Source organism: Cygnus olor, chromosome 11, assembly GCF_009769625.2.
Source record: "Cygnus olor isolate bCygOlo1 chromosome 11, bCygOlo1.pri.v2, whole genome shotgun sequence".
Taxonomy (NCBI): Eukaryota; Metazoa; Chordata; class Aves; order Anseriformes; family Anatidae; genus Cygnus; species Cygnus olor.
In genome coordinates, this window is record NC_049179.1 from 18,762,768 (window position 1) to 18,776,293 (window position 13,526).

At 43.0% G+C, this 13,526-nt stretch overlaps 1 protein-coding gene across 1 annotated transcript in view; it reads left to right on the top strand.

Moving 5' to 3' along the window:
- Positions 1–13,526, top strand: part of LRRK1 (leucine rich repeat kinase 1) — a 76,610-nt gene that overhangs the window by 34,204 nt on the left and 28,880 nt on the right. Inside the window, 7 exon segments of the mRNA XM_040569486.1 lie at positions 2,502–2,614; positions 3,769–3,845; positions 7,183–7,312; positions 7,848–7,960; positions 8,830–9,044; positions 11,108–11,272; positions 13,340–13,512. Of these exon segments, the coding sequence (XP_040425420.1) occupies positions 2,502–2,614; positions 3,769–3,845; positions 7,183–7,312; positions 7,848–7,960; positions 8,830–9,044; positions 11,108–11,272; positions 13,340–13,512 (986 nt within the window).

Consider the following 13,526-nt stretch of genomic DNA (forward strand, 5'->3'; position numbering starts at 1 on the left):
CCGCCAGGGCCAGAGAGTGTAGTGAGCACCTAGAGTCCGTGCCTGGATCAGCTGTGCTTGGTCTACTCCTTGATTATAGAATTCGTGTCAGTGAATAGGGTTGCATTTGTCACTCCACCCTCCCCAGAAGTAGATGTGGAAAGGGGAGAAATGGGCAGCAATGTGTTGCTACACATAATGTGCTGAGGAGTAGTGAGCTGTCTCCTTCCTGGCAAAAGCTGAAAGCAGGGGAGGCAACTGTGACTTGAAAGCATGTCTCTGACCTCAGCTGGTGCAAACGTGTAGTTTATGACGGACCTTTGCTTGGTTTGAGGAGGGGGTTTTAAAGTCTAACACCAGTTCACAGTCACTAATATGAGGTATGTACTAAAAATGTGGTGATAAGGGAAGCAGAGGCCTTCTCAGCTTTCCTATCCCTTGCTTTCTAAAGGAACTAGACGTGCTCCAAGCCATGTCTTAGTTCTGAGACTAGTTAGCTTCTCTTGAAGAGACCTGAGCTGCGTTGTGTGGACATGTTCAGGTAAGACTCTGGTCAGCTTTTCCACATCACGAGCTGACTGAGGCAGCGTAATCTGGATGCTCTCATCCCTTTCCTCTGGTATAATCTAACACACCAGAGCCCTTTTTGCATGCCGCAGCAGCAGATTGAAGGAAGCTGTCTGCTGCTGCCATTCCTCTCAGTTCTGGAAGCTCTCGTTCCCTTCCGAAAGGCAACAAAAATGAGAAGTTAGAGATGAGAGAGAAGGAGGCAATTGCAAACAAGGACCGTGGATCTCCAGAATTAGTCGCGAAGAGTCCACAGCCAGTTGAAAGTAACTAATTTCCTCCTATGGAGCAAGCACATAAGCATTGCATATAATCCCACCAGGCGCTTAACTCTCCTGGAGCATTGCCTTTGTCAGCATTTGTAGAGACATGTAATGTGGATACAGTTGACTGAAGATGAAGTGTCCCAGCTAGACCACACAGAACGGAGTTTGTGCTAATTCTGGACTGTGCAGCCTCCCTTCCCTCCAGCCCCCTGTTCAGGGATATTTCGGGAGAGAAGTTTGAAGCATTGTCATTGAACAGCCTCACGCTGATACTTGGAGAGAGCTCGACACCAGGCGCCAAGGGAGGACTGTGTCTTCCTTCCAACAGGAGGTTTGAGCCAGCGGCAGACTAATGATGATAAAGCATTGGCTGTCAAGACAAGAGTGGCAGGGAGGGTTTTATAAGTTTGCACAGTTCTCCAACCTTTTCCTCTAGTGGTTCGCTCTGCATATTTGCAGGTTTTACATTTCACTTCACCTTCCCTAGGTCCCACCAGGGCCCAGTGCTGCACCTCTCCTATCACTAGAGGGAGCATTTGCGTGCTAATTGCCATTGCAGCGACTGCTGGCTGTCCATTGCTTTGTCACATGGATACCTCCTATTTTTTTTCCGTTTGAGAAAAGGGAGGAAGGCCAACAGACTGGCTTGTGAAACACTGTTAATCTTGCTTGATGAAAAGGGGCATAAACCTTTTATTATGTGGAGCACATAAAACATTTAACACACTTGAAGCCAAAGTCTCTGCTGGTAAACAGGATTTCCATGGGGTATAATTCATTAATACTGCTCTACTTATGGCATGAGATAATTTAGTTGATGATTTGCTTATCTCATTTTTTATGGGGGAACTTGCAGAATAAACCTACTTGGAAATCCTACATAGACAATTGTTTTCCAGTGGAAAATTGGATTGTCAGCCAATGAAAATGCTTATTCAAGGCTCAACATTATTTTTAAAGACAGATGGAAGAGCAGAAACTTTACACATCTGAATGTGAAATGCGTTTTTTTCTTTTGCATTTCAGTTAAAGGAGGGCCTGTGGTTAACCTTATTGACCGTATTTGCAGCCAAGTCCTATCTGTACAGTGTCAATGGTATAAATCAGCTTCAATTCTTGTTTTTGAAATTTCTCTCTGGTGTGAGGGGAAAAAAAGCTGTTAGGTGAATTCTCTAAATCACAGAAAGGTGATATAAATCCTTTCAGTTTTAACAAACAAATAATAACAAAGCAAGTGCAAACTTTCCTTGCGTGAAGTAGTTCACATTTTTCACATTGATCTTATACATATGCAACAGGTATAAGCCCATTCTGACACTAGCTTGCACAGACATAAACGAATTCTCATCCGTATGTGGCTTACTGTGTAGATAGATCATGCTGTTCTTTTCCATTTGGAAGGGTTTCCTTACTAAAAGTAAAATGTCCTCCTAAATGGGTTGTTTCCAATTGAATCTGTCAGCAAGTAGACTAATAATCTCCCAAAACTAATAGTGGTATTGCTTTGTGCAAAAAATATACTTGCTGTAGACAGAATTGAAATTTTTTTGCGTGCTAGGCAGGCTGGACAGGATGTTCCGATGAAAAAGATGTGCTTTCTTCTTGTTTCAGTTCTTTAAAAGCCATGCTAAAAAGTCTCTGTGTGTTTGATATACTCTGTCTTCTAACTCCAAGCTACTCTTCTTTTAGTCTTTGGTGTCCCTGAAGTTGCTGGGAAATCAGTTAGCTACATTGCCTTCACAAGATAAGTGGAATTGCAAACAGCTTAAATCACTGGATCTTTCAAAAAACCAACTTGGGAAGTAAGTGTGGTGTGGGTCTTTTTTTTTTTTTTTTTTCTTTTTTTTTTTTGTCTGAGAAAACAAAAGCTGAAGAAATTATAGCAAGACTGATCCCCCGTGTAATACAAAGGGTGTCAGTAGTGAATTAATTACCTGCAATGAAGGCATTGACATCAGCATACCATGTCTCCAAGTATATTGTGTGTCTGTGACAGTGATGAATTATCCGTTACTGCTTCTTTGGATGCTTAGCAGACTATATCATTTATTAATAGATTACTGATAATGGCAGTTTAACTTCAGAACATGTAGGAATTTCTTTAACCCAATGTGTGGTTCATCACTACAAATACTAGTTTGTGGGGAGCATATCTTAACCATAAACCATCTGGCTGGGCTGCAGTTTGCAGTTAGTGGTGGGAGTATTGTTTGGAAATATGAGAAGTCTTGTTTTTTTAAATGGAAGTGTAAGCAGCTGCAAGTTCATAGAGAATACTGACATTAACAAGGTCATCTAATAAGAAGGTGATGTTCTTCTATCTAGAAATTACAACAGGGATGTTTAACACAGAGACTTAAAGGTCCGTTGTCTTCTCCAGAGATGCATTTAACTGTGTTATACTTCTGTCCTCCCATCTGGGTGACTGTCCAAAAATTTTTCTGGAGTCTTTATGAGTTGCTGTGTCAGTTGCTAAGGTCATATTATCGTTTTTCAGTCTCGGTGTGTTTCCCTAGTTGTGTTGTTGGGTCTCCTTGTCAGAGATTCTCTGGTGAGAGCAGGGAGTGGCAACAGGTCGGTTCTCCAGTGCTCCTCGTGAAGCTTGTTCAATTTGCTGTTTGACAGGCTACTTAACCTTGACACCCATAAAGCTGGGGGTCAAGTGCTCTCGCCCTGGGAGCTGAAAGCACAGCCTTGCAGAGCTTTGTTAATTTGCCAGAAGAAAACCATTGGGCCTGGACAAGTGTTGGTGGAGTCTAGCTCTGTGATTGCACAGCGGGTTTCAATACCCTCAAAACCAGAAAGGAACCCGTAAGAACCATGCTGTGCATCCCACAGCCTTGGGTAGGGTCCAGCTCTGCTCTGCATCTGGCACGGGCACAGAGCTCCAGCACAGTTCTCAACTGCCACATCTAAGCTCACTTTTCCACATGCTGCCATTTTGTCTTGGTGACAGGAACGACGAGGGATTTAAAACAAAGCGGATTCCCTTTTTCACCACGAGGAGCAGGGTGCGTTGTGGCCCAGAGGCAGGTAAGGTGCGCAGCGGTGCAAATGCTGAGAGTGGGGCTGAGGTGGGCTGTGAAGCAGCAGGAATCTGTGGAGTTTGCCTGGGGGAAGATCAGCATAAATTCAACTGCAATTTTAAGTGCAATTGCACTTAAATAAAGAGAAAATGTGTTCAGATAAAATATTTCTAAAGAAGCAGTGCAGCTGGTTCCTACCATCAACATACGAAGGTGAAGAATGGGTAAGACCTGTTTCTTTCATAGAACTTTTATTCTGTTGGAGAAAATTATTCTTTTTAGCCAGAGCACTAACTGGTGTATTGAAGGGAAACTAACCCGTAATTAGTTACTCTTAGGATTGTTTCTGTTGTTGAATTTGCAAATAGCATATTTTCCCCTGTCTCTGTGATTTGCCCCTGAAGTTTGTAGCAGAGCACAGGAGATGTCCTGGATTTAGCACACATGAAATACCAGAGAGAACAAAGAAATATTTGAATATATTTTTTACAGCTTCCTGCTCACTGTGAGAGTCATCTGCATTTCTTTTGTTTGTTTGCTTTATTTTAAATCACTTGGAGAGCTTTCTCATTCTGAACTGCCTGCAGAATTACTTGCTCTAAAGCGGTCTTTGAGAATCACAGAGTGGAATAGAGCTGGCATTTTTGTGACGCACAGCAGAGCAGTCCTCAGCTGCTCATGGGAGGGAAAGACCCTCCTGCAATTGCTTTCGTAGTGAGTTCCCCTGAAAAATGTGCATTCGCATCAATGTGAATAGGTAAAACTGGTCAGTGCACCAAGTTATAATAAGGGAATATGTATAGCCATAGCAGTGTTTGTCCTAACATGCAGTCTGTCCATCTGGGAGGCAGAGGGTCTACCTGGATCTCCAGGTAAAACTAGTCATGCCCCAATACCTCTGTGGAAGTAGAGGCTGCTGTGCAGCAAGTCATGTATGAGCACCCAAATGAGGAGAAAGGGTTGGACTATGCTGTTTTGCAAGTAGGAGATGGAAAGTTGGAATGGAAATGCTATAATATCAGTGAAATCCTGAACACGGAAGAATTGGAAGGAGTCTGAATCTTGCCAATCTGTAGAGTCTTGACGTATCCTCGGACCTCCTCTGTGAACAGCTTCAGCAGCTTTTCCCAAGGGGGAGAGGAGGGCAGAAGTAGTAGGCAGAGTGCAAAGGGCACAGCTAAAACCAGCACTACAAGGGAATTGCTGTCCTAATGGAAAGTTCTGCAAACCCAGCATAACCCCTCTGCATAAGGCAGAAGAGAATGGACTCTGCATTCGTAACATTTGCAAAACCTTGGCACGTAATACCCTGGTGCAACTCAGCGGTGCCTGAGGTTGCCTTGGGTTGTGGCAGGGCACAGGGTAGCCCACCTGGCTGGTGCCATGGTTTGAAGAGCCACAGAGACAGAGCAAAGCCAGCTCATCCTTTTCTCTCTGTTCCTGTGCCAAGTATAGCTTGGTGAGACTAGAGGATGTGGCCAAGAATTTAAAGAACAAGAGAAAACAGAAGTTGGAATACATCAGTGGCTCACAGAAATCTTCTAGCGAGGTGGGGGCAGGTTTCCATATGATTTTACCAACAAAGGTGTTTACACAAGTCTAGATTATTTAAAGAGAAGAATTTATGGATGCTCACTGTACCTGTTTGATAAGTCTCAGAATAACTTCTTGCACACGCACGTGGTGTTGGTGGCATTTACTCATCCAAAAATATATTTTCAAGATGGGATTTGTTTTAATTTTTCTACAGTTCTTTAAGAGAAAATTTGAGCTCAAGCCAGAGAAGTCATAAATAACTCATGAATAAATAATTGCAATTCATAAACACCTTGAGCTTGCTTCCAATACTGTACAGTCCTTTTCACTTTGGACTTCTTAGTGAATTGAGAGTATTGCTACTATTTTAGGTGTTTGCTTCTACGTGTCCAAGAGGGACTAAATCTGTCTGTGCCTAGGTGTGCACTGAAGAGGAACAATGAAAAGTTTAAGTCCAGTGATGAGCCAGAAAGGAAGTAAATTGAATCCATGAATAAGCCTGCAGTTCTCCTAAAATAATCTCAGAGATGATTTTTTATTTGAAAACTCAAAGGCAGACTGTGACACCCTGCCCACAGCAGACAGTCCTGTCACGTATGTGAACACCCCTGCAGACAGTGGGTCTCTATCTTCCTGATCATAGCTCAGGCCTGAAACGCTGTTAAAATTAGAACTGGGGAACTTTCTCCGGTGAAAACCTCTTCCATTTTCTTTTCTTTCTCTTTTCTGGCTAAATCTAGTTACAGTTCTTCAAGCCTTCTCTGTAAGGGAGGAAGATCGTGGTGGAAGTACAACTGTTCCATCCTTGAGGAAGGATGTGTATCACATCTCCGAGTTGCTTTTACAGACTGCAGAGGCAGCAGATGGTGCTGCTTGTACTTTCCTAATCAGAGACTCAAAATCTGCATGTCCCTGTGTAGCCGAATTTGCCTTGACTTCACGATGCTTCTTGGTAGATATATGTGACAGTCTTAAGACAGCAATACAATTCATGGCAGCTTTTCATGCCACCATCCCTGGAGTAATTTGTGGAGCAAAATGATGCTCTTTGGAACCAGATGAATTTCCCTTTGTCTGATCCTTTCCAGCAACAGCAAGTCAGCCATGCAGTGTCGCTATTATTGCTTGGGTTGCTCCCAAAATAAGCTAGTTTCTGCTCAGCCGTATAGGAAGGCTGAAGTGCCGTAAGATCTTGCAGTATAAAACAGAACAGGGGCAAATGCAGGCTGTGTGTTAGAGGTGACATAGGGTAGCGGTATGTCAACTGCAGTTTGGGTTTTCTTCTCTGATGTTACTGACTTGATTCACCATATATTGCTCCAGGATGCAACATGGGGGCCCGAAGGTAAATTCTGCCCAGTTTGGGGCTTTACTTGCACAACATGGAAAAAACATGTTGAGAAACACATGTGCCTTTGGTATGCCCTTTCACTGCGAGCTGTCAGGCTGGAATAGGGGCAGTTGGCAAGGTGTTAGCAGTTATTCAACAACGAGAAACTAAATGCCACTCATGCTCTGAAGTATAGTTATCTTGGCAGGCCTGGAGTTCCTCCCTTGGCACCTCAAAGGTCCTGGAGACTGTCACCTTCAAACATGCGCATCACCATGGCTTTAAAAATTTGAGATGTGAGCGTTGAAGTTTGGTCCCTCTTGAAGGCTGTTTGCTTTTCTGCTGTTGCTTTGTGGTGGTTCCTGCCAAGGAACATGACCTCATGTCCTGCCTACAAAGTTAAGGTGAAAGTTCTTGGTACAGAGCCTTGGTGCCTGTTATGTTTTAAAGGTGCAATTTGTTTCCTGTCTTGTTTCAGGTCCTTTTTTGGAGTTTCCAGCATTTCTGAGTGATTCTCTGGAAGTCCTTTATCTGAACGACAATCAGCTGGAATCTGTCCCGCAGTCCGTTTGCCTTCTAAAAGGTTTAACAGAACTTTATTTAGGAAAGTAAGTCCATGTTCTGGAAAAGCTATGCAGTATTATTTCCATGTTGTTTTAGTGACCAGTCTTCTGCGGAGCCCCACCCCAGATGTCCAGTGCTTTTGAAGTCAAAAAGCTGGAAATAGTCAGCCCCTTGTTCGAACGGTGCCCATCATTTGCTTTAGATAAGGAGGAAGCCAACCTTTTAAATCAGGGAAGATGATCTAATGCTTTGAACACAGGCCTGGGAATCTAGTGTGCCTCTAGTTAATGCTGGCTTTCTGCTGTCTGCTTCTATTAGTGTTTGAGTCAATAACTCATCATTTTTGCTTATATTTCCTCAACTGTCCAGTAAAGATGATTACACTTGTCTGCCCCAGAGGATAAACTGAAGTTATACATCACTTTTAGGATGAAAATTACTCTTAAAGTGCTGAGTAGTCTTATTAAAATGGTAATGGAAGATTTCTACAAGGAGAGAATAGTGTAATCTGAGAGTCTGTGAGAGCAGCTACTTACACACAAAGCCTGGTTGTTGGTAGATTTATTTGTTTTTGTACAGTAACCCTGGTATCCGAGAGCTTCCTCCAGAACTTGGACAGCTGGCTAATCTCTGGCAGCTGGATATCGAAGAACTAAGTATCAGTAATGTTCCTGCAGAGATCATAAAAGAGGGTAAGTCTGACCCTGTGTGTGCTTTATTAAACTGAATGAACATTCAATGAAAATCGCATCCTTTTAATGGTCCCAAACACGAAAAGACAGTGTGCACCCAAGTCCTTGTTGCTATTAACAACAGAAATTGCATAGGTTAAACCTCCTACACATATCTGCAAGTTTGATAGTCAGTGCTAACCTCTGCCTATAGGATCAGTTTAAGGTAGATCACATGTTACAATAACGACTTACTGCAAATGAAGTATTGCATTTGTATGCATGCTGGATACATTCTGTGGCTTGCTCTCTGAATGTGTATAGTTTAGGGTATTTAGACACTCTTTCTAAAGACTGAAGTGCTTAGGATCAGCAGTCACAGTCACATCGCAGTAACTTTATTGTAAGCTGCTAGGTTTTTGGATCAATTACAATACTGTCTTCTTTTTTGTGTGTTTTAATAAGAAAATCCTGTGGGAATAAAGTTATTAGGAATTATTCCTTCTCCAGCACACTGTTGAAGCCTAAATCTAATTTTAAGTAGAAACATAAAAGTAGAAGGAAAAACTGAGTATTTTCCAATACTAAATTAGTATTTTATGTTTCCTTTGAGCTTCTGAAGCATACGAGCCACAGCATTTGTTTCTCCTTACAGTGCTCCATTGTAGACTCTCAAAGCAGTGACCTTTTTCTGCGGTCTCTGTCTCAGGTTTGTCCACTAGAGGTTTCTTTGTTTATTCTCTGGGTTGTCTCAGCCCACAGCGAAACTCCAGGGAAAATATTAATTCAGCTGATGTGTCTGCAGCAGTAGGTTTTGTGCAGTTCTGCTGTACATATGTACATTTGTAACTGCTAACCACAGATAAAGCCTGTTTGCTTCCCCCCCGTAGGCCCTAAAACAGTGCTGGCGTACTTACGAGCCCAGCTGCGCAAAGCAGAAAAGTGTAAGCTAATGAAGATGATCGTCATCGGTCCTCCGCGACAGGGAAAGTCAACACTGATTGAGATCCTACAGACAGGAAAAGTCCCTCAGATGATGCACAGCGATGCCACCATACGTACAACGAAATGGGAACTACCCAAGCCAGTGGGACACAAGGCAAAGGTGAAAAACAATTGAAGATCTTTAGTCCCTGTGAGATGCTTGAGCCTTGTAGTGACCCTTGGGGTCTGCAATTGCCTGTCCTTTTACAACAAGCAGTTTCCCCTTACCTGTGAACCAGACCTCACACGTGACCTGTTTAGAGCTGTCACAATTCCTCTGTTTCATTTGCAGTTGATATTAGAGGACAGATCTGTTTTTCTGAGAACTCAACCTTGACTTCTTGTCCTAAATGGTGAGAGCTATTTGTAGACTGCCTGAAGTCTGGCTGTCCCAGCTCGGGTGGTTTTTGGTCACTGATTTTGAGAGAATATTTTAAGTCGGCTTCTCTCAAGCGGATTGTCCTTTCATTTGGGGCCACAAAATGGGACATCATACCTAAAGCTGCACTCCCTTGATGTCAGAACTGTTCTAAATGTAAAAGGTGTGGGAAAGGTAGGATGCCCGACTTTTGGTTGTGATCTACGGATATCTAAGGCATACCTTAAACTCTGAATCTCATGTGGCTCATCCAGGGATTATGTCAACCCACACTGAACTGATTTAGACAGTGCTGAATTTATTCAAGTATTTGAGAGATTTGTAGGTGTCTCTGTCCACTGCTTGCATAGTACCAGAAGGATTAGAGTATGCAGAACCGATCCTGAGCTCCTGTCAGAACTGAGGGTGTGTAAACGCATTGCTCTCACTTCTCAGATGAGAGCCATGGCCACCAGGCTGTTTTGGAAGGGCTGGAAGAGCCTGCTGAGTTCAGCTATTCTACAGCAAAGAGTGCCATGCCAGAGACAGAAAGAAAAGAGCAAGCGCAGCCCAACTCTTTAAAGAGAAGACTGATGGGAGAAGAGAGCTGTGCGTTTTGTGTTGAAGAGCAATTGAATGAAACAAAAACCTAGACAGTGTCAAAGACCTGGAGTAGGATCCAAGTTGCTGAACAGGCTTTTGTCCCTACCTCTGAATCTATTTCTCCATCCAAGCACCCACAGCTGAAGGTCATTTGGATGCACAAGGCAGCCCTGGTGCTAGTTAGGGTTTGGTTTAAACAATATGGAAATTCTTCCAGCTGTTCCTGGGAGACTTCAGGCTGGGACTGTGCTAGATCAGAGCCATACCAAGATACTTAGACTCCTCTCTGAAATCTCATGGAGTAACTTGTCATGTGGGATCAGGCAATACTTGGAGTTGGACCAGTAAACAGGGCCCAGTTGGAGTTACATGATGCTCTGAGGATGGTGGCTGGAGAAGGGTTTCCTGCTGATCCACAAGCTTCTTGCTTCCCCAGGGTAAAATAATTTAGAGACAGAGCCTCCAAGGTATGTAGGTACTTCCTACTGCAGCTGGAAGCTCAAATACCATTTAAGCAGAGAGCTATTCTCCCTCGTAGTGCTGTTGTGGGCCTGCACTGAGGAATGGGTGCTGAGCTACTCAGAGGAGAACCTGAGCTGGAGAGACTTCCATTCACACATTCCCCTGAAAGTCAGCAAGTCTGAATTACAGCGAGTTGTAATTCGTGCCCATCTCTGCTGTGGCATGCACATGTCAGCAGCCTCCGAGCGACAGGCAGGAAATGTTTGTGAAAGGCTTGAGAAGGTTCCCACCTCCCAGGCACCTATATTTGGTGTGCCTCGCTTGGGGCTGAGCTCTGTGGAAATGATTTCAGCAGGAGGCTTCCTGCTCCCCCTCGCAGTGGCAGATAACTAGTTTCGGCAGTCCTGTTAAGTGTGGCACAGACAAGGATGAAGCAGTTTCTATTCAAGATGCAGTGAAATACAGGGCTCAGAATGAGACCCTTGTTTGTACTGGAGAATCCACAGCATTAACTGGAGATTTACCAGCATCAAGGGCACCTCTATCATTTTAGCAGCAAGTAATTAGTCTTGATTTCCTGTGGGGAAGTAGTAGCCTTGCTTAACAATTGCTTGTTGATTTTTCTTTCCTGGAGGCACAATTAGGACATTGAAACCCTTCTTGTGTCATACATTATGCAGGCGTAGGTTTATGCTTCAGCTATTATCTCCCTGTGATTTACTGCAACCGTTTGATTTGAACACTTCTCTTTGTCTAAGTAGGTTGATTCAGTGGAGTTCAATGTCTGGGATATCGGAGGCCCAGCAAGCATGTCTACAGTCAATCAGTGTTTCTTCACAGACAAAGCATTGTACATAGTTGTATGGAACTTGGCACTGGGGGAAGAGGCTGTGGCAAACTTACAGTTCTGGTTGCTGAACATTGAGGTAAGAAGTCACTGGTGGACTCTGGGGTATCTGTTTATCAAGTAGTAGCTCAGCACATAGATATGTGGTATTACAGAGTCTTTTTAGTCTCCTCTTAAAAACTCCACAAACTATGAATTTTGCATAGCTTTTGGAATTAATTTTCCATTGCTCTGTTGGCATTATCGCAGCATTTAATGGTTTAAATTTATCATTTCCTTTGTTCTCCCTCACACACATCAGAGAATGAAACAAAAGCTGATTTATAAACCTTTGCTAAGTACGTACTTATTTTGGAATTAGTGTTTGACCACACTACGCTCTGAAGGAGTTTTGAAGCACCTTCTTTTTTTGTGTGGATTAGACACAGATTGGTCTTGAGGTTATGCTTTTAACACTCTAGATTCAGATAAACTGGTATATATCTCCCGGACAGCTCTCAGCTGAGACTCAGAGCTGCAGGGAGTTAATTGGTGTTGATTGTTTTTTTGTTCAATGTTCATTACTTGATATCTGCCTTAACATTATGCACACAGAAATGGGCTTTAAGCCAATGCCTCTCAAAGAAATATCTTGACATTGCAACCGTATTAGCTTAATGTTCAACAGCAATCAGAAACCAATCTAGATAACAAAGCAGAAAACATAATTATGGTATTTCAAAAACGTATGATGTGCTTGTGTCCTTCACACACTCCAACAAGCACATAGTAGCATCAGAAAAGATATTGAGAAAGGTGAGCGTGATGGTTATAAGTATGGAAAAGTTTCTGAATGCAGACTGATTAAACAGATTAGGCCTCTGCAGCTTGGGAAAGAGGTAAATGAGGAGGGCTTTAGTAGACTAGGTCGTGAGAAGATAAGGTGAAAACCCCAAGGGAGTATTTGTTCATTATCTTTTACAGTAGAACTAGGAGAGATCAAATGAGCAAAGGAGATGGTAGCTTTGAAACAAAAAATAGAAAGTGCCCTAAACACAACGGATAACGAAGCTGCACGGTCTGTTGGGATTACTGTGTGCTGTGGGTATCAGAGGTTGAAAAAACAGATTGGTGGAAGAAAAATCCATCAGATGCTCTTAATTCAGAGATACCATCTCATGCTCAGGAATTTGGTTTCCTCCAGCCTACTGGATCCTGGGAGAACATACCAGGGAAGGTCTCTGTATGCTTACCTTGTGCCTATACTTTGATGAAAAGTATAGACACAGATTCTGTCTGTGCCTCCAAACAGAATACTGGGCCAGGTGGGCCCTTTGGTCTGCCTCAGTACAGCCATCCCTCCTGTGTTTGCATGAGATCAAGTTTGGTGCCATTCAGATTTGAGTTTTCAGTGAATGCTGTAAGGGAGACATTGATTGTCTGCAAATCAGCATATGGTTCTGCATCTGAGTTTTCTTCTGTGCTCAAAGTCATTTTGATCCAGTGGCTGATCCCTGCTTAAGCCTGTGCAATCCCATTGTAATTGGCAGTATGTTACCTGAAATCTGGATACTTTCCAACCCTGTAATAAAATCACGGAAGGGTTGGAAGAAACCACAAGATCATCTAATCCATTCCTTTGCACTGATTCAGGATTAGGTAGACTTAGACATTTCTAGCAGTTTATCTCACCTCTCCATAAACCTCCAGAGCAAATGTGTGTATAACTTCCCCAGATACCCATTCTGGAATGTCAGTAGCCTTTTTTGGGCTATCAGAGTTAGACCTTCTAGGTACGGGTTAAGCTATCTTCTTCTCCTTTGTCTGTGTGGAAATGGTTTCCTTCATTTAGCTGATTTGTAGCAACTTAATACGACATGATGACTCTTTATGTTGAGCCCTTATGTAATAAACCCTAACTGACAGTTTCCTGCTCTGCAGTAGCTTCGGGTTATTGAGCCATGTTCTGTAGGAGAACTTCTGTAACACCCGGACCACTTTTTACTATTGTCAAGCTGCCGAGACAGATTGCCTTCATTTTATTTGTATATTACGCATTTTATTCATGTGTTTGACTCCCCGTTAGATATTATACTTTTCACATGTCCTTACTGAATGTACCATGACATAATGTAGATGAGATCATTGTCACTGTTTTCTCTTACAGGCCAAAGCTCCAAATTCAGCGGTGTTAGTGGTAGGAACACACCTTGATTTAATTGAAACTAAGTTCCGTGTTGAGAGGATAGCAACTCTGAGGGCATATGTCCTGGCTCTCTGTCGGTCTCCCTCTGGATCCAGAGCAACTGGCTTCCCAGATATCACATTCAAGCACCTGCAGTAAGTATCTGTGC